General features: G+C 35.3%; 1 protein-coding gene across 1 annotated transcript; it reads right to left on the bottom strand.

Moving 5' to 3' along the window:
• Positions 1-3,755: 3,755 nt before the first annotated feature.
• LOC6037251 (transcription factor HES-4-B) lies at positions 3,756-9,000 on the bottom strand. The gene is made up of 3 exons (XM_001847127.2): positions 8,725-9,000; positions 5,003-5,098; positions 3,756-4,940 (listed from the first exon to the last, which is right to left on the bottom strand). The coding sequence occupies exons 1-3, from the start codon at positions 8,821-8,823 to the stop codon at positions 3,987-3,989; spliced, it is 1,149 nt and encodes a 382-aa protein (XP_001847179.2). The 5' UTR covers positions 8,824-9,000; the 3' UTR covers positions 3,756-3,986.
• Positions 9,001-18,731: the final 9,731 nt, after the last annotated feature.

The raw sequence follows: 18,731 nt of genomic DNA, 5'->3' as shown, positions 1-18,731 counted from the left end.
AGCCCTCAACAATACCTACAACTTTGCCGAAGACTAGGTGTTTGATCAGAAAATTCACTCAAAAGTTACAGCTGTTTGAATATTTACAAACCATTTTTGTATGGACAGCAGCTAAAATTGTATGGAGACTTGTATGGGTGAACCAATGACGCAAAATAGCTTATTTGGCCATAGGGAAGGCCCTCACAAAGTTTAAGTCAAATAAAAAAATACAAAAAATAAAAATGGTCTAAATGAGCCGATTCCGTAGAGAGTTGCTCAGAGGTAAATTTCGTTAAAAATCGCTTTGACCCAATCTCACCCCCCAGACCCAATGTCACCCCCACTGACGGAACTAAAAAGTTGGAAATTTGACTTGTTTAGTGACTTTGCCAATGTTTTTCGAAATGTCATTTTTGCCGGGAACCGTGGTGTAGGTGTAAGCGTGGTTGCCTCTCACTCAGTCGGACTCGGTTCGAAGAAAAAATGTGTGAAAATGTAAAAAAAAAAAACAATAAAAAAAATTAAAAAATGACATGAAAAACTAGATAGGCGATAGGTTATAGTAGGAAGTAGCAGTAGAGCAAGGCAAACACTATCAGAAACAAACATAAACAAGATAAATGCAAAATACTAAAAATGAAGCAAGAAAAACAAAAAACAAGAGAAGTTAAGTTTTTCGCAGAATAGTAGTTGGGAAAAATAACAAATTAAAAAAAAATGAGCAGTAGAGGGTTAAACTTTATAGAGGCCATAGAAGCCATTTTGCATCATTGGTTCGTCAATACAAGTTTCCAAACAAATTTGACAGCTATCCACTGTACATTCATAAATGGTATCTAAATATTCTAGAATCTGTTTCTTGAGAACGATATATCTGATGAATTATGTTTATTGGTGAATAAAAAATACCCAATTTTTAATTCACGTTTTATCACAAAAAATTGATATCTGCAAAAACCTTTTTATATAAGAGCAAGGGCATTCAAAAAAACTATTTTTTGACAAACTTTGAAAATACAATCAGAAATATTTTCACATTATTTTCAGATGCTAAATCAGATTTGAAATCAAAAAGTTTTTTTACAGAAAATGCAATAAATCCATCAAAAATTATTATTTTTGCCTTCCTCACCTTACTGAGGAAAGGCTATAAAATCACTCGAAAAATGAACTTATTAATTTGACCTCGTAGACCCATCTTCACGTATACATATCGACTCAGAATCATGTTCTGAGCAAATGTCTGTGTGGATGTGTGTAGGTGGGTGGACAAAAAAATTGTCACTTGATTATCTCCGGAGATGAGCGGATTTTGACCGTATTAGTCTCATTCGATCCGTCTTTAGGTCCCATAGGTCTCTATTTAAAATCAGCAAGTTTAGTTAAGTACTTCAAAAGTTATGCTAAAAAAAACGATTTTGGCGTAAGTCCGGAAGATTGTAAAAAGGGTGGGTTTTGCAAGAAAAGCTATCATGTTATACATTTTTAGAAAGGTATTAAAAAGACCTTTCCAATGAGCCCAAAACATTGAAGATCTGACAACCCTATCAGAAGTTATTAGGACTTAAGTGTTATTTATACACTTTTTGGAGGCCGGATTTCAGATATTGTGATAGAAATATTGTCTGAATCTTCCATGCAATCTATCGTTGAATAGGTTTTTTATCAGACCTTGCCGATGAGCCAGATATATTGAAGGTCTGCGAACCCTATCAAAAGAAATGAGTAATAAAGTTGATTTGTTAAACATGTTAAAGGGGAATGTTGCTATTTTTACTGAATGTATTGACTTTATTAATGTGAGGAAGGCACCAACCACCTAAAGGTTGATTAAGTAACGTTTAAATAGTGTTCTTGGTTGCCCAAGTCTGAAAATATTTTGTTCGAAAGGTTCAGAAAATTTCCCATAAAGTTGTCTAAAACACTACAAAGATTTTAACCGAGATAGGAAAAGATACAATCTTAGCAACTATTGATCCGATTTTCTATGTCAAAAAAGAAACTTTTCTGATCCATTGGATTAAAAATTTTGGTCAGAATTTTAATTCAAGCATACAAGTGGCAATGTTTTAACACATTATTAAGAATGTACCCAATAATTCCTTTAATTTCTTAGGTCAACAAAAAGGCCCTCCTAAGTTTGAGACAAGTAAAAAAAATGCAAATATTCGAGTACCGACATATCCGAAAATTGCTGATCAGCAGGCTTAGTTTGCTGTGCAAATTGTAAAAAAATTGTCCATTTGGTCATTATTTTTAACTAATTAAAGTGCTATCCACAAATGACGTAACATTTTTTGAGAAAGTTAGAGCTCACCACTGGCTGCACAAATTTATGACAAAATGGTCACATTTTACTCGGTTTGAATAGTATTTGTGTAGTGTTTGGGCTGAAATAAACTCAAATGCCGCCACGCCATATTATAAATCGTTAGGTAATTAAAAAAAAATCTCTTGAATTAGTCTAAAAATAAAGCTATTCTCCAAGTCGTTGGATACTAGGGTGCCCAGAAAAAATGACCCTCTGCTCCACAAGCAGAAAACGGGTATTCGGGTTATTTTAAGCATCTGTGTAAATTTTGAGTGAAATTGGTTGAGATTAACCCATTGATACCCGAGCCCGAAGTTGGCGAAAAAAATGTTTTTCATACAAAAATGACTTTTTTAAATCGCTAATAACTTCTCAGGATCGAGTTTTACAGCTTTGGTATGTTCTACAAAGTTATAGAGCAATAAATTTTCAATAAGAATCTCACTTTTGAAGTCCTTCAAAAGGTCATCGTCTGCACCGTGCTGACCATACCGTAAGAAACTTGGGTTTTCCATACATTTTTTCGATTTTTCCCATACAAACTTCACCTTCGAGTATCAATGGGTAAATGATGACTGATTTTGCTCATATTTGGCCCAGAGTCCTAAAATAGGTCAAGCAACAATATTCAGCTTGTGGAGCGAGGTTTTGAGAAAAAGTCCCATATTCTGGGCACCCTATTGGATACATAATCGAAAAAACTTCCTGCTTTTATGTATAACGGACGAACTGCTTTTGACAAGTCCTACTTTAATACAAATGATTTATGAAAAGTATCGAAAATACTCAAAAAGTAGAAATCCATTTTTATTTTTGCAAAAAGTATCACATAATGGTTTATATTTATTATTATTAATTCAAATGCAACTGGGTAATTCTCCGCCAACTCACACAGCAGTTGCCCCGACCCCTCTCGGATTTGCGTGAAACTTTGTCCTAAGGGGTAAATTTTGTCCCTGAATACGAATCCAAGGTCCGTTTTTTGATATCTCGTGACGGAGGGGCGGTACGACCATTTCCATTTTTGAACATGCGAAAAAAGAGGTGTTTTTCAATAATTTCCAGCCTGAAACGGTGATGAGATAGAAATTTGGTATCACAGGGACTTTATGTAAAATTGGTCACCCGATATGATGACGTACTCTGCCCTTATTTGAAAATTCGGCTATTATGCCAAATCAAGTATTCCGAGACAAACGCGTTTTAGAGTTTGTCACCAAATCTCCGTCTAGGCAATTTCCCATAAGAATGGCATATTAGCCGTTTGGTTTTTCGCATCGGCAGCCAAATCTAAACACTATTTTAGTGAAATTCAAATTTCAGAAGATGCGTTGGAACATCATCTACCACCTGGTGCTAATATCTCATTTTTGCCAAAAGTGGATATTAGCCGTTTTTTCAATGGTGGGCAGTACTGTCTTAAATAACCTAAAAAAAACATAAAAAATACAAACAATTCTACTCATTTTCGCAAGTAAGTATTTGTTTATTGAAATAAAATATAAAACTGTCACACACTTAAAATCTATTAAAGCTGCTTCTTTTCTTTATTCCACAAATAATAGATTGTGGGTTTTCAAATCAAATATTAAAATCGTTAAAGCTCTCAGTGATGCTAAATTTTCTAAAAAAAAACTGGAAATTATTGTCCTGTATCACAACGTAAAACACCATCAATTAATCTTCCCCCTCTTCACCACGGTCTCCACATGTCCCCAGTCGAGTTTTCCTTCGAGTCATTTTCCTCCTCCCGTTCATCGTCTCCATCCTCGCTGAAATCATCATCATCATCCTCCTCCTCTGGATCTACTCGACGACTTCTCTTACACTCCCGCTCTTCATCCCTATCGTCCGGTGCCACCCTCTTGGCCGCTCCCTCCTGGTGCATCCGGATCCGATCGATCAACTTCAGGTTAGGCCGGAAGGCCGAAATTCGACTGCTTTCCTCCGGCGTAGGAGGCGTTGGAAACGCACTCAGCAGACTCTCCATCAGCGCAGGCCGCGTCTTTAGCATCGTAGTAGGCAACGTTCCTTTGTTCTGAGGCGTCCTCAAGTCAACCGACGTCGCTCCCTTGACGCTGTCCTGATCCGAAACGGGACTCAACGGAGGGCTTGGAGCGTACGGTTGCTTCTCGTGAGGAATTGGTTTGAAGTGGTTGGAACCACCGAGAGGTGGCATTCCGGTGGGACCTCCAGCCGTTGACAACCGTGGCAAAAACGGCAATCCAGCCGCGCTGCCATGTGGCATGATGAAAGCCAGCTCGCCGCTGGGCAACAGTGACGGAATCAACGAAAGTCCCTCCATTGCTAGGCGACCGTTGTTGTTGATTTCGTCGCTTGCTCGGCCGAACAACCCTCCGAACGTCCCGGCAGCGCCTGCTGCGATCGGTGTAGGAAAACGCTGATATTTGAGGTACGACTTCAGGTGGTTCGTAACGCGCTGCTTGAGGCCGCTGTCCATGCCCGGGACGGTGCTAAAGTACTTGTCGATCTCGTCGACGCACTCGTTGTAGCCGGACTTGAACTTGTCCACGACGGTAGGGTCCACGGCCATGGCGACGGCCAACTTGCGACGTTCCATGTCCTGGAGGTGTTTCACCGTGAGGTCCAGAATGTCCGCCTTTTCCAGCTTGGAGTGACGGATGGGCTAAAATGGAAGGTAAATGGTAAGATTTTTTGAATGATGATTTTGATTCTAGTTGAACGTACGTCTTTCTTCATCGCATCCAGAAGCAGGGCTTTGAGATCGTTCAAGTAGTTGTTGATGCGAGCTCGGCGTTTCTTCTCCATAATTGGCTTATTTGTCTGAAAAATAGAAAAGGAAGTATTTAGCAAAATATTCTAACATGGCCATTTCAAATATTTTATGTTTTTTTTGTCTTCTCCCATGATTGAACAATTTGACGCATAACACAACAAATAATTATTTCATTTAAAATAGGGGGTCATCATAAATTCCCTACAGTCACCTAATGTTGACTAATAAAATTGCTTAAACTATCACAACTTTTAAAAGATGTTTAAAACTGAAATCTCTAAATGGTTCAGTAAGAAGTAAAAAAAAATTCAACCAGCAGTCTTGCAAAATTAGTTGATTTTAGTGAAAATCGGTAAAAATGATGGAGAAAGGAACGATTCCTAAACCTGTTCAAAAATTTACGCAAAATAGTGTAATTTTGAAAGCTGTAAAATTGTAAATTTGTAAGCGGATGATTCTGGGTTCGATTCCCATCTGCCTTCCATCGGATGAGGAAGTAAAATGTCGGTCCCGGCCTTGGTTGTTGTTAGGCCGTTAAGTCATTCCAGGTGTAGGAGTCGTCTCCATGCCATAAGTACAAACAACACACCAAACCAAGCCTACTCCGGTGGAATCGCTGGCGGCGGTTGGACTCGCAATCCAAAGGTCGTCAGTTCAAACACTGGGGTGGAAGGTTCCTTGGAGTAGAAAGAGGTTTTGGTGCTCTCCCCATTCAAGCCTTCGGACTCTTAGGTTCGAGCAGAAACTTGCAATTGAGACCACAAAAGACCCGGGGGTCATTAATGTGGATGGTTTGATTTTTTTTTTTTTTAATAAAAAAAAATCGGAAGGTATTCTATAGAAGAACCTCTTTTATAATGTAATATTGCCATATAATGAAAAAAAAACTTTTTTTTTCTGAAATTAAATAACATCGTAAAAAAGGTACATCACAGAAAATCGATGATTAAACATAATAATTTGCCTTTACCTTTATGTGAAAGCTTTTTTTGCGATCTTTCGATTGATGTATCGACCGGCTGTACATTTTTACGTTTTTTATCAAGTTTTCAAAGAAAAACATTGACCCTTGAAATCCACAAATTCGGAACATTTTTATCTTACGATGTAATCAACAAAAAAATCTCTCCAGGAGTACATATTTGTTACAAAATAATGACTTCACACTCTGAAACCAATAAAACTTATGCTTAGTAATGTTTTATGAATGGTCTGATAACTTTTTTGTGTGAAAATATCACAAATTGTGGGAGACACAATATCATCCCACAATCATGGAACAGGCAAATTGGAGGCAGTGTTTTGCTGCTCTAGATAAAACAGTCTGGATATGCAGTTTTTGTTTAAAAAGTACTACTTTTGAGCAACCATGCGTCAAAAGAATGTCGAAATAAAAACCCTAAAATAAGCAAATAAGCATGGTCGGCAGAAAAGTTGCATTTTGCATCCTATTGACAAATTACCACAAAAGTGTTCCGAATATGTGGGATGACTGTATGTTTCAGATAAATTTGGAACAACTTTTAACAAATAATTGAAATGGCTCAATTTCATTGCCTTGCCAGAAATGATTTTTTATATAATTAGTGAAAAATCTCAAAGATTTACCCAAAAAATAAGGCTCTTTTTCTGCAGAGTAAAGCAACCTGTCTGTATGTTTTGAATAAAACGTGTTTTTACGAAAATCTCTCTCTCTCTCTCTCTCTCTCTCTCTCTCTCTCTCTCTCTCTCTCTATCTCTATGCTATGCTTAAACTTAACAAAAATGTTTAATGTTTAAAATGTTTAATTTTTCTGTAATGATCAAAAAGCATCCGACAAAGATTTAATGTTGGCAAACAAGTTAACAAGAGTATTTCAGGAGTTTTTTTTTTAAAGGTCCAATAAGCCAAATTTCCAGTTTTTGCTTTTTGGGTGTTTTTAGAACCGCCTTGAGTCAGGGGTGTTAAAAAACACCCAAAAAGCAAAAATTGAAAATTTGGTTTATTGGTCCTTTTCAAAATAAACTCCAGATTTTTACTTTATCTAAATTCAATTATATACAGTCCTGACTCGATTATTCGAAGGTTTGTATGAGACTTCGAATAATCGAATCACAAACAAATTTTTATTTTCGTGTTTTATTATTTTCTAACTTTTATCATCAAAAATGAGTTCTGAGACTGCATTTTAGTCAGATTTAAATAGTTGGTTGCCTATTAAATTACAAAGTGCATTATTTTTATCACAATTTAATCACCGACATATTGGAATTTAAAATTATAAATCACTTTAGCATAGTAGCATACCCCTAAGGTCATACAATCAAGAATAAGACAACGAAAAAAAAAGTTTTTGTGATTCGATTCTCCGAAGTGAAATTTTTTCAAGGCCTTCGGATAATCGAGTCTGGACTGTACATTAATTTTCCCCCAAATATTTGTTCACCTCTTATTAAAAGAGGGAAGCAAAATAAGAATTCATTGAAAATGTTAAATAAATAACACTAACACTGACCTACAAAAATGAACAAAAACTACTGCGCAGGCTCAACTCCAAGGGAAGCATGAAGTTTGAGGTCCCCAGAAACACGTGCACTTTGAATTTTTCAAAAATATATTTAGGCAGGGCCGAATGGTTTTTCTGCAAAGTTTGTATGGAGAATTAGGACCATTCGTAACTGTTGCATACAAAAAATGGCATGCAGTATGTGGGAGTAGCGAAGTTTTCCTTCTTTATAGAACAAAACTCAAAAAATCAAAACTTTTGTTAGCAATTATCACAAGTCAAGAGAGATTCAAACATTCTTGTCCGCACTTTTGTCCGCAGTTATCACAATTAAGGCGAAATCTAAACACATTACACTTTAAAAATAAAGACTTTTTTGAAATAGTGTACATTCGTAAAAAAAAACTTTTGTAGGGAATGAGAATTGCAATAATTTTCAAAACTTTACTTGGAGAGTTGCTTGCTTACTTTTATTTGAGCTATTTATTGCTTTGAAATAGTCAAAAACACTTTTTGAAAACTGTAACTCATGACCAAAATGCTGATAGGCCGATTATGAAATGGACCAAGAAAAATTATATTTCCCCTACTTTGCTGTTGTCTTTTTTTCTGAACAGTTTATTAGTTTTGAAAATTACCCGGCTCAACATTTTTACAATAACCGAAGATTTTTCGTCATGCTTTGGAAGAATTGAGCTTCCAAAAGCTGTTCCAATTGACAGAATTGAATTGTAACTAATAAATAATCAAAAAATAATAACTGAAATATTGGGTAAAAATGCTATAGTATTATTCTAAGTAACCAATGGCCTCCAGGACTTTATTCTAAAAAGGGAAATTGAGTGGAGGCGCTTGGCTTCTACGATATATACGATTATTGAGCTATTATTTTTTTAAGTCGGAAATGCACTGAAATTTAGTTCTGTCGGTTGAATCAGCTTCAGTGAGCTCCATCCATCCAGAGCATGACGAAACACTAGCAGTTATTAACATAGACTAACAAAAATGTTTAGTTGTTTCTTATAAAATGTAAAGATAAAATCCCTGTTACACTCAAATATTTTAACATATTATTGTTATCTCTTTTCTTGAAAAATATTATTTCTAACATCACTTTCAAACTTTTTAAGAAACTTTCAGTCAAATTTAGATTTAAATAATTCTAGTATTCTTCAACTAACACACACCTTCCTGATTTCCGCCTTAATCCTTCTGAGATAACTTTCAGCATCCCGATCTCCACCACCAGCCCCATCATGATGATCACTTCTGCGCAGATTATCCATTCTTTGCAGGGTTTAATCTTTCCACTAAAAAGCACAGTTACTATCCCAAATCACTTCCGCCAATTCAAAACTTTCACTCCCGTTCACGATCACCCACACGATCCCCGTGGGCTCCGCTGAGTAATATCCCGATCTATCACCGTTCACTTCCGAACTGCGAATGCCGCTAGTCCTCGTCGACCTGCGCCAACTCAAAAAAAAAGAAGTTCCAACTGGTGTGAAGCTATTCGATCGCTCGACTCTCCCCTCGTCCTCTGCATCACTCCACATGGTCGTCGCCGTCGGTGAGGTTTGGTTCCCATGCTTCCAGAGTTCCACCATGCATTACCAAATGTTTGTTCCTTCTCCCTCCTTCTCGGCTGGTTCTTCCCAGGGACAGTGGAGTTGGTGGTAGGAAAATATGGACATAATTTTTTAAATGTCTTTAATTTGTTAATTTTAGACATTTTTTCTAAATATGAAAAATAGAATAAATTGCCATAAAAAATTAAGAATTTTGAAAAAACAACATTTTAAATATAAATAAATTAAAAACACTGAAAACTTTTTTTAAAGCATTATGATCATTGATCATTGAGTTACATTGTAATTTTTGTTTGATTTTAAATTATCAGAATATCCAAAATTTTCTAAATTTATTTAAAAATTTACTACGAAAATACCGATACACACAACTCCTCCCACAGTTCCTTCCGTCTAGAACGCGTCCAAAATTCCCACGTTTCCCATTGCCCAGCCAAGCAGTTCAGTGAGTCTGTTCTAAAAGTGAGTGTGGTTGGCTATAATAAATTTGACTTTCATCTCGCTCTTGATCTTTTTTCCCACGCTAGAAAAACGGAACGAAAACGCAACCCCACCACCGTAGTAGGCTTTGCATGTATTGCGCGTTTATGTTGCTGCTGCTGATGCTATTGCGTCGTCGTCGTTTGTCGTAGTAGGCGCGCGCAGCTGACCAAAGACGCATACAAGCTGAAATGATAGAGGAAGAAGGAGGTGGTGGTGGCGACGTCGATGTCGGCACAGGATGTAAACAATCATATTGGACAAGGGAACGAAAACAGGCAGCTCCGGCGCAGTGTTGTTATCCGTGTGAGCTACATTTTGGGTGGAGTAGGGGGAAGGTGTGAAGGGTTCGATCGTTTGGGGAGTTGAAGTGAGTTATCCAACTTAAAGGGCAATGCTTTATTTGATATTTTGGTAGTTAAATGTTCAAACTTAAGTATGTAAAAAAATTCCTTTGAATTGTAAAAAAATACTATTGAACAGTTTGAATCAAGTTATGCATAAATTACAGATACATATATTTTCATTTTCTTACTTTCAACATTAAATTTAAATTCTACGACCCCATTTCAGCCAATTTTGAACAGTTGATTGCCTTAACAAATAATAAATTCATTTTTTCAATATTTGATCGCCGCCATTTTGAATATTTAATAATCAAATTAAACTGATTATAAATTATTTAATAATTCTTAGTCATCAGTTTTTCCTTGATTTGATTATTTAAAGTGATTTTTTCCAAGGCCTTCGGATAATCGAGTCTGGACTATACATTGAAAAAAATAATTGTTTCATTTTAACATTGAAAATCGAACGAATAGTTTCCGAAATATTGTCAGTTGAAAGTGACAGCTAAAAAAACTATTTTTTTTTTGCAATTCCGTCGTGAAACTACTTACTTTTCCTGTCATTCTTGAACGACGAAATAGGCTACTTTTCTGTACCAAAAATAACAGAATCGAATAGCAACACTTTTCAAAATAAATGCTGAAAAGTTCTGCTTTTCAGCACTCAAATGGGTGCTGAAAAGTTGAACTTTTCAGCACTTGTTTCGAAAAGTAACACTTTTCAACATTTTATTGATTTAAACGATTTATTGACAAAATACATGAAAATTTGACATACAATTTCACTCAGTGTGTGTTTTTTGGAATTGCAAAAAAATGTGTATGGAACTCGTTGCAAAACTTGATTTTTTCAGCACTCTTCGTATTTATCCAACTCGGTGAACCTCGTTGGATAAATGTACGACTCGTGCTGAAAAAATCCTCTTTTTGCAACTTGTTGCATAAACTACTATTACACCACATTATTAAGAGACTGTTTCTCAGCAAACTGCTGTCCAATAAACATCGGGAAATTGTCGGTTTTTTGGCATAACTGGTTTTCCCCTTCCATCGGATGAGGAAGTAAAATGTCGGTCCCGGCCTTGGTTGTTTGGCCGTTAAGTCATTCCAGGTGTAGGAGTCGTCTCCATGCCATAAGTACAAACAACACACCAAACCAAGCCTACTCCGGTGGAATCGCTGGCGGCGGTTGGACTCACAATCCAAAGGTCGTCAGTTCAAACACTGGGGTGGAAGGTTCCTTGGAGTAAAAGGAGGTTTGGGTGCTTTCCCCATTCAAGCCTTCGGACTCCTAGGTTCGAGCAGAAACTTGCAATAGAGACCACAAAAGACCAGGGGGTCGTTAATGTGGATGGTTTGATTTTGGTTTTCCCCTTTGAAAACTTTTCAAATTCGCTTCGCTTCGCTAGGAGAAGGTGATTTTAGCGGATTGCAGACTGGATTTTCGCCATGTGATGTGATGATTGTCTTAGCCCAAGTTGCCTAGGAATCGATAATTGGGAATAGAACCAATTCCACCTGAACTAGATTCTCACCACCATGGCAGCCGTCCATTGCCGGCCACTCCCATCTCCACCGCGCACCAGGGACAAGGAAAGGGATTTGGAAGACGGGAAGTGTTGATGCTCCACTTTTTTCAGAGTATTAAGGGAAAATCTCCACGGTATCATCAAGTAAGTTTTGCTTGGAGTTGGACGATTTTTGGTAAGGTGAATGGTCTGAGGAGCCACCCTAGGCGAGTGGTAACGACCTTTGGCATTGTTGTTCGAATTCTTCGTGTGTTCTCATTTCTAATGGCTCTCAATTTTTCTCATATCTTAAAGGATGAATTCTATCTGGGTGTTGAACAGAGAGAATGCGTAACGTAATTTTCGAATGATCCCACTTTGTTTACATCTACAAAGTACACCCTTACCAAAAATCATGATTTTTTGAGTTCCAAATCCCACTTTTCATACGATTTTTTGAGTTCAGGTACTACAACCATAAAAATGGTTATATTGGTTGAACTGAAAAATTCGTATGAAAAGTGGGATTTGGAACTCAAAAAATCATGATTTTTGGTAAGGGTGTAGGAGGCTGTTCAAGGAAAAGTATGACTTTTTCTTACTGGTAAATGAGCTGTTTTATAATCAGTGGTATGGGTTTTATTTTGTCTAGTTTTTTACATTTTTTGATGTGTTTTTCAAGTTCGAGCGGTTAGAAGGGGTTTTTCTTTTTTACGGGTGATGAAAAACGTGGGTCTCGTGGCGCAGGGGTAGCGGCTTCGGCTGCCGATCCCGATGATGCTATGAGACGCTGGTTCGATTCCCGCCTTATCCACTGAGCTTCTATCGGATGGTGAAGTAAAACGTCGGTCCCGGTTTCTCCTGTCTCGTCAGAGGCGCTGGAGCAGAAATCCCACGTTAGAGGAAGGCCATGCCCCGGGGGGCGTAGTGCCAATAGTTTCGTTTTTTCGTTTTCGAAAAACTGTGGCGAGAGTTTCATTCAGCGGTGTCGCAGATAAATTCCCAGGCTGATTTTGGAATCCTGCAGCTCTTCCTAGTCCAACGAAACAAACATCGCTAATTCTAGCGAAGCTGGTCCAACAAACTGAGAAGATTTTCACTAAACCAGTAGGTTTTCATACGGAATCAAACAATAAAGACAGCTTCTGGATGGATACAACCGCATCGACTCCATAAACATCTTCTATTCATAATGATAAAAAATGACGATCTCGTCCTCAACTTTCTTAAGATTTCTTGACATCAACTCCTTGTCCTCAAAAGCCACACATTTTTCATTTTTGCAAAAAAAAAAAAAAAACAATTTTTAATGATTGATTACAATACTTTCTACTTTTGGCGAACAGTAAATTGGTTCCACTTTGACAGTTCAAAATTGAGGCCGTTTTGCGAACCACTATTCAGCACCCAGAATTCTATCAGTCGCCCTATCTATTTTTAGCGAGGTATTTTTAGATTCAATTTCAACTGCGCTTGCAATCTTGCATGCAATCTTGTTTTTGAGTTCTGATATTCAACTTGCATTCAATTTTATTCTTTGTCCGATTCTTGGATTCAACATTCAATGCTCCAAAGTTTAGTAGAAAGCATTTTTGCTTGCCAATCCTAAGGACAGGGGATCGAACCGCGCCGTGAGTTTCAAGTTTTTCATTTTAATTCAAATTTTAATGAGTCCATAACTTTCTCGTTGGGAGCAGATGGGTATCAAACCCAGGACCATTCGCTTATAAAGCGAACATCGTAACCATTCAGCCATGACCGCTCCTCCTTTGAAAACTTTTCAAATTGTTAAAAAACTGAAAATGCCCATAACATGAAAACGATGAACTTTATCACAAAATAATGTTGCTTCATTATCAATTGCAAATTTGATTTTTACCATATATTTTTTCCAAAAAATCATAACTCCGGTACCCGAATTCGCACCATTCTACCCTTGAGCAAGTATTTTTTGGATACCTTAAACATTCATTACCTTCAACAATTTTTTTTATTCAGAATGCAAAAAATGGGTGTTGCCCTTATTTTTTAACTGAAAAGTCCAAAATCATGATTTAAAATTTTGTTGAAAATCTCTTTACAAGATACAAATACAGACATGCCCATTTTGTATGACCAGCTCTGAAAATTATATCAAGACTTACATGGAAGAACTAATGATGCAAAATGGCTAGACAAAGTTCAATTTAAACAAAAAAAAACTAAATTAAAAATCACAAAAAAAGTAAAATAATATAGAATTGATCAGGCGAATAAATTTTGTTCTGAGGGATTTGAAATCTCTATAAAATCGAACCTGGACTGTACGAGTTTTTTAGGATTTTTTTTAATATGGATTAGGCCGTTGCACGTATTTTTCAATGTTTATGTCGCCCCCTTTCAAAATTAGTCCGAAAAATCAGGGGACAATTTTTTTTTCAAAATACTTCAAAATTTCAATGAAAAAAGAATCAACTGTAAACAATCTAAAACGCATTTTTCTGCATTAGTAATCATATTTAACATGTTTGGGCTGAAATAAAAATGTTTTGATTTTTTAATGTTTTTTTTTTTTGCTTAAGTCAGAGTCAGAGTTTATGTCCCAAACTTCAAAAAATATTTGCAACGGCCTTTAAAAAATATTATTCTGCAAAAAATAGGCATAAATTAGACTACTAAGGTTTAAAATGTTAATGTTGCCATACAAACAGAAAAAATAGGAATGCATTGTATAGTGCTTATTTATGCATTTTAATTCAAATAAACATATTTAAATCTTTTTGCAAATGTTGAATGTTTGGACTGCAGGATCGGTGTGAAACTCATAAGTTAAGGTTTTTTTTCTTTAAAAAAATCGTTGGTATTTGCAAATTGTGATGGTAGTATAACTGTAATGATACATAAAGCATTTTAAAATCAGTTTCAAAATTAAATTGTTTTGTATTTACCCTGAAATTTATATTTTTCAATAAAAATGCCTAAATTTGATCTTATTCTGTTATAGTCCAAATGAGCAAAAAAAAATAAAAAAAAACTGCAACATTTTAACGATTTAAACTAACACAATTTTATTTTATTACATACTAATTTTTATAATAAGATTTTTAATTAGATTTTTGCGTTCAAAATATAATTTAGAAAACGGGTTTTCGAAGATTAACTTTTTTCTGAATAGCCCTTTCCATTAATTTTGCCATAAACATCGCTTAGATTTGTTTTAATAAGTTTCAGATTTTGAATCAGATAATCAAATTTAATCAAAAACTGCTTTAAATTGTTCTTGAAATTGTAATCCCATATGGTGGCGATTGAAAATTGAGCATTTTATTCTATTATTAAAAATCAAACAAAACGTCATTAATTTTTTTCTAATTTAATTAATTCTATATTAGGCTGCACCCAAAATTCAGAATCGAGATAATCGTTCTCTCAAAATTTATTGAGGGCTCAGTGCCAAAATCGATAGAATAATGATACCAACTCACACCATCATAACAAATGAGTTCATTGGTTAGTTGAATCAATAAATCTCCAACAAGTTCATACATCGACTTCTGACTTCTCCATGTTCACCAAGCTGTGGTGGCCGAGGCAGCTAAGTCATTGGATTGGTTTGTCAAAGGTCTCTGGTTCGATTCCCGTTGTCGACACTTTTGGTTTTTTGTTTGACGGATGAACTTTTTTGCAAATGAACCTCGAGAGAATAGTTCTATCGCCCATCTCGAGCTGTGTTCTCTGCGTCCGTGAATGGTACCACTATTCTCTCGTCTCGAGACCATCATTCTCTCGGACTAGCGCTGCCAGTTTTGGGTGTGGTACAAATATTTTTAAAAGTTTTTTTAAATCTTTTTTTTTGGATACAATTTTTGTTTTTGTTAGATCTTAGATTTTTTGAAAACTAATGATTGCAAAACAACTGAACTAGTGTAAAATGCATTTTAAAACACTTTTTTCATTTAAATGTGAAGACTATGGCTTGTTATTTAAATTTTTATATTTTTTTATTTTTTTGCCCCCCACCTTGACCTCGGCCAGGGCCGAAGGACAAAAACTTTTTTAAATATTTGAATCGGCCTTATCAATTTAAAATTTAACGTTGTTTTGGTTTCACTATGAAACATAATTTATTTCTGTTTCTTTATCTTTAATTTCTGATTGTTGAACATGAATTTAATTTTAAAACTTTGCCAACATTGTACTGCTAGCTAAAACCCACCTCGAGAATAAATCTAATTTTGTAAAGGGACGAAAATATCTCCGAAAATATTCTGCAAAATATCAATACTTTTTCTCTCACTGATTCAAGTAATTCAACACCAACCGACCTCGTGTTATCCTCGCGTACAATATTTCCCCCACCCCATCACACTACACACACACGCGCGCATGGCCAATTACGCTGATCGCCTCAGCTCAGGTCGTGCGCGCTGTCCCACCTTCACGCGCACCAACACAAATCCAAAACGTGTGTGCGCCGCCTCAAAATGCATAGGTATGCAAAAGGATCAACCCACCCCACCCCAAGCCATCCATCCAAGCATGCCGGAGACCATGTGAAACATTACTCATTTTCCGTCAAACATCGTCAAACAAGTTAAGGGGGACGAAAATTCCCACACTTTTTGGTCGTCCCTCCTTCCTTTCGTGTATGAGTGGCTTCTTAATAGAAATATACATTATTTTTAAGGGTGAACCGAATGAGACAAATTCCCATACAAGCAAATCGAAAGAATGAGACACGGCCTTCTGAGATCATCATCGCAGAAGGACGACGACGACGACAAAACGGACCCCTAATTTTAACAGGATTTTTTTTGCGTGTTCTGTACAGTGGGAATGCGTCGAAGTAGGTTTGGTGTTTTTGGTGAGTTGATGACCGGGAAATTCCTACTTTGGGTGACTTTACTGTATGCTGTCTCGAACAGATCATCCTTCTCTACGGGAGGTTTTGGAGAGCAACGGAAATGAGCATTTTTCAGACATGTTAGAGCACAATATTTTGATTTTTCTGGTTGGTTTCGGTTAGAACAGACTCTGGCCAACAATATGTGTACATCCATTTCCAAATTTAAAAGCTTTTGGTGCTCTAAAAACTGCTGTCCCTATTCAGACTGTAGTCCCGATTCACCCCAGATTACGGTATATCTTGAAGCAAAATTCCTTTGACAAAAGTTTACAAAATTAAACAAAGGAATAAAGATTTTTTTTGACAAATGGTGATAGATTTTTTAAAGAATGATGATTAGTTCTTTTACCATCAAACTTTTTTTTATTTCCCACGGAGCTAATTTTGAGATGCTTCTAATACTCTCAATCTGTGTTTATTTTATTTTATTTTTTTCATTTTAAGGATTTTTTCCTCTCTCCCTTCAATATTTTTCAAAAAAAAAATTGGAGCAAACATCTATTTTTACTGAAATTGTGTTGTTTAAACAACAAAAAGAAAGATAGCTATTATACACGTTTTTCAACGCATAATCTTGAAACATATATTTTTAGATATTAAATCTCTCTTCTTTTTTGTAGACTTTCTAAAAAAATATGAATTCTATCAAAACCAATGTTTCACCAGAAATTTAAAGAAAAATTCCTACTGGTGGAACTACAATAAATGTAATATACAGGTTGACCACTCAAATCCCATTTTCAGATTCCCGATTTTTCCAGAACTTCAAAAAATATGTTTTTCTTATCTGAAGATTGATTTCAAATCAATTTTTTTATAAAAAGTCAATTTAAACCATTGGACAGAGTTTCTATAAAAATCTATACGTTTTACACATGATTACAGTTATTATTCTTTCAAAGTATTTTAAAAATATCTATGGATAGGTTTAAAAGATATTTTTACCAAGTGTCCTTTGAAATTTTGTAAATTTTAATATTATTTTTTTTTTAATTAATGTCGTTTTATCGAAGTGTCATTATTAAAAAAAATAAATGTTTAAACTTTTTTTAATGAAAAATCCAGATTGATCACACATCATATTATACCACTTATTTTATACGACAAATGTTCTTAAAACTTATTTGTAATAATTCAAACAAATTCTTATTAATTAAATCAAGCAAATGCAAATTTATATTCAATTTGTCCCGTCATTTAAAAAAACATGTAAAGTCTTTTTCATGCTATTTAAAATACATTGTCTAACGTTTATTAATGAATTTCTTGTCAAACGAAGGTTTAAAAAAAGCCTTATTTGCAATTTCATAATTTTTAAAGCGTATTTTTTATTATTTTTTTTTTCAATCAGAACTAAAAATCTTTGGATATTTTTTCGATATTAAAATTATCCGGAAATTGAAAATCAAGCTTTATCTGCAGCTGTGATACCCATAATCACACAAAAGTTTAAGGGAAACAAACATTTGGAAACAATATTTGAAATGACTGAATGAATTAAGTTTAAGATTCAAAAATATTGGATTTGTTTTTTTTTATATTCATGTAATCGAATATCAAATTATTTTTCATATTGGCTTTGTTGTTGTTTAAAGTTAGATGTTAACTTTTGTTTGATAAACATAGTCAAAAATAAATAATTTCATAAAAAAATATTTTAAAAATTTGGATCAAATGCATGCCACCATAATCATTCAAAATTTATTAGTTTTTTTATTGTCTGAAATAGCATTTTCAATGTCATAAAGATTGAAATAGTGAAAGCAACCCTAAATTTAAAGTTTGTTGCTGAAAGTGAATTGAGTGAAATTAATTTCAAAGGTGTACAAAATATTTTAAATTATTCAAGAGTTAGAAAATATTTTTCAAGCAAGGATGCTTGGGATTCCTGACTTTCTAACAAAAAATCACAAATTCCCAACTTTTCCCAGATTGTTCGTGGATTTTGGCGAATTACCAACTTCTTCCCGACTTGAATGGCCACCCTGAATATATTTATAACCAAAATGTATAAACAGCATTGAAAAAGTTTGTTGAAAATTGCAACTTTTTGAAACCCTATTAATCCCTCTATCCAGCATCCCTTCTCAAGTATCATATTTAGCCATGGCCTCTTTTTCATCTCAATCCACTCATCACTTTTTTTCCCAAGCCTCAGCCAAATAAATCTTTCTTCTCTTCCTTGTTTTTTCGTTGGATTTCCTTTTCCCATCAAATGCATCATCGTTCTCTTTTGTGAAGCCTACTTCGACCTACCGATGTGAATGTCCTCTTCCTGCTTCTCTCTCTCTCTCTCTCTCGAGAAAAAAAGGATCCTTCTTAGCTTATTTAATACGGCGCACCCTTCGCAGCTTCCTTCGACCAGAAAAAAAAACTTTGAAAAAT

Source organism: Culex quinquefasciatus, chromosome 2, assembly GCF_015732765.1.
Source record: "Culex quinquefasciatus strain JHB chromosome 2, VPISU_Cqui_1.0_pri_paternal, whole genome shotgun sequence".
In the NCBI taxonomy this organism is placed as follows: Eukaryota; Metazoa; Arthropoda; class Insecta; order Diptera; family Culicidae; genus Culex; species Culex quinquefasciatus.
Note: the sequence above shows the minus strand (reverse complement) of the source record. Positions and strands in the feature narration are given on the sequence as shown.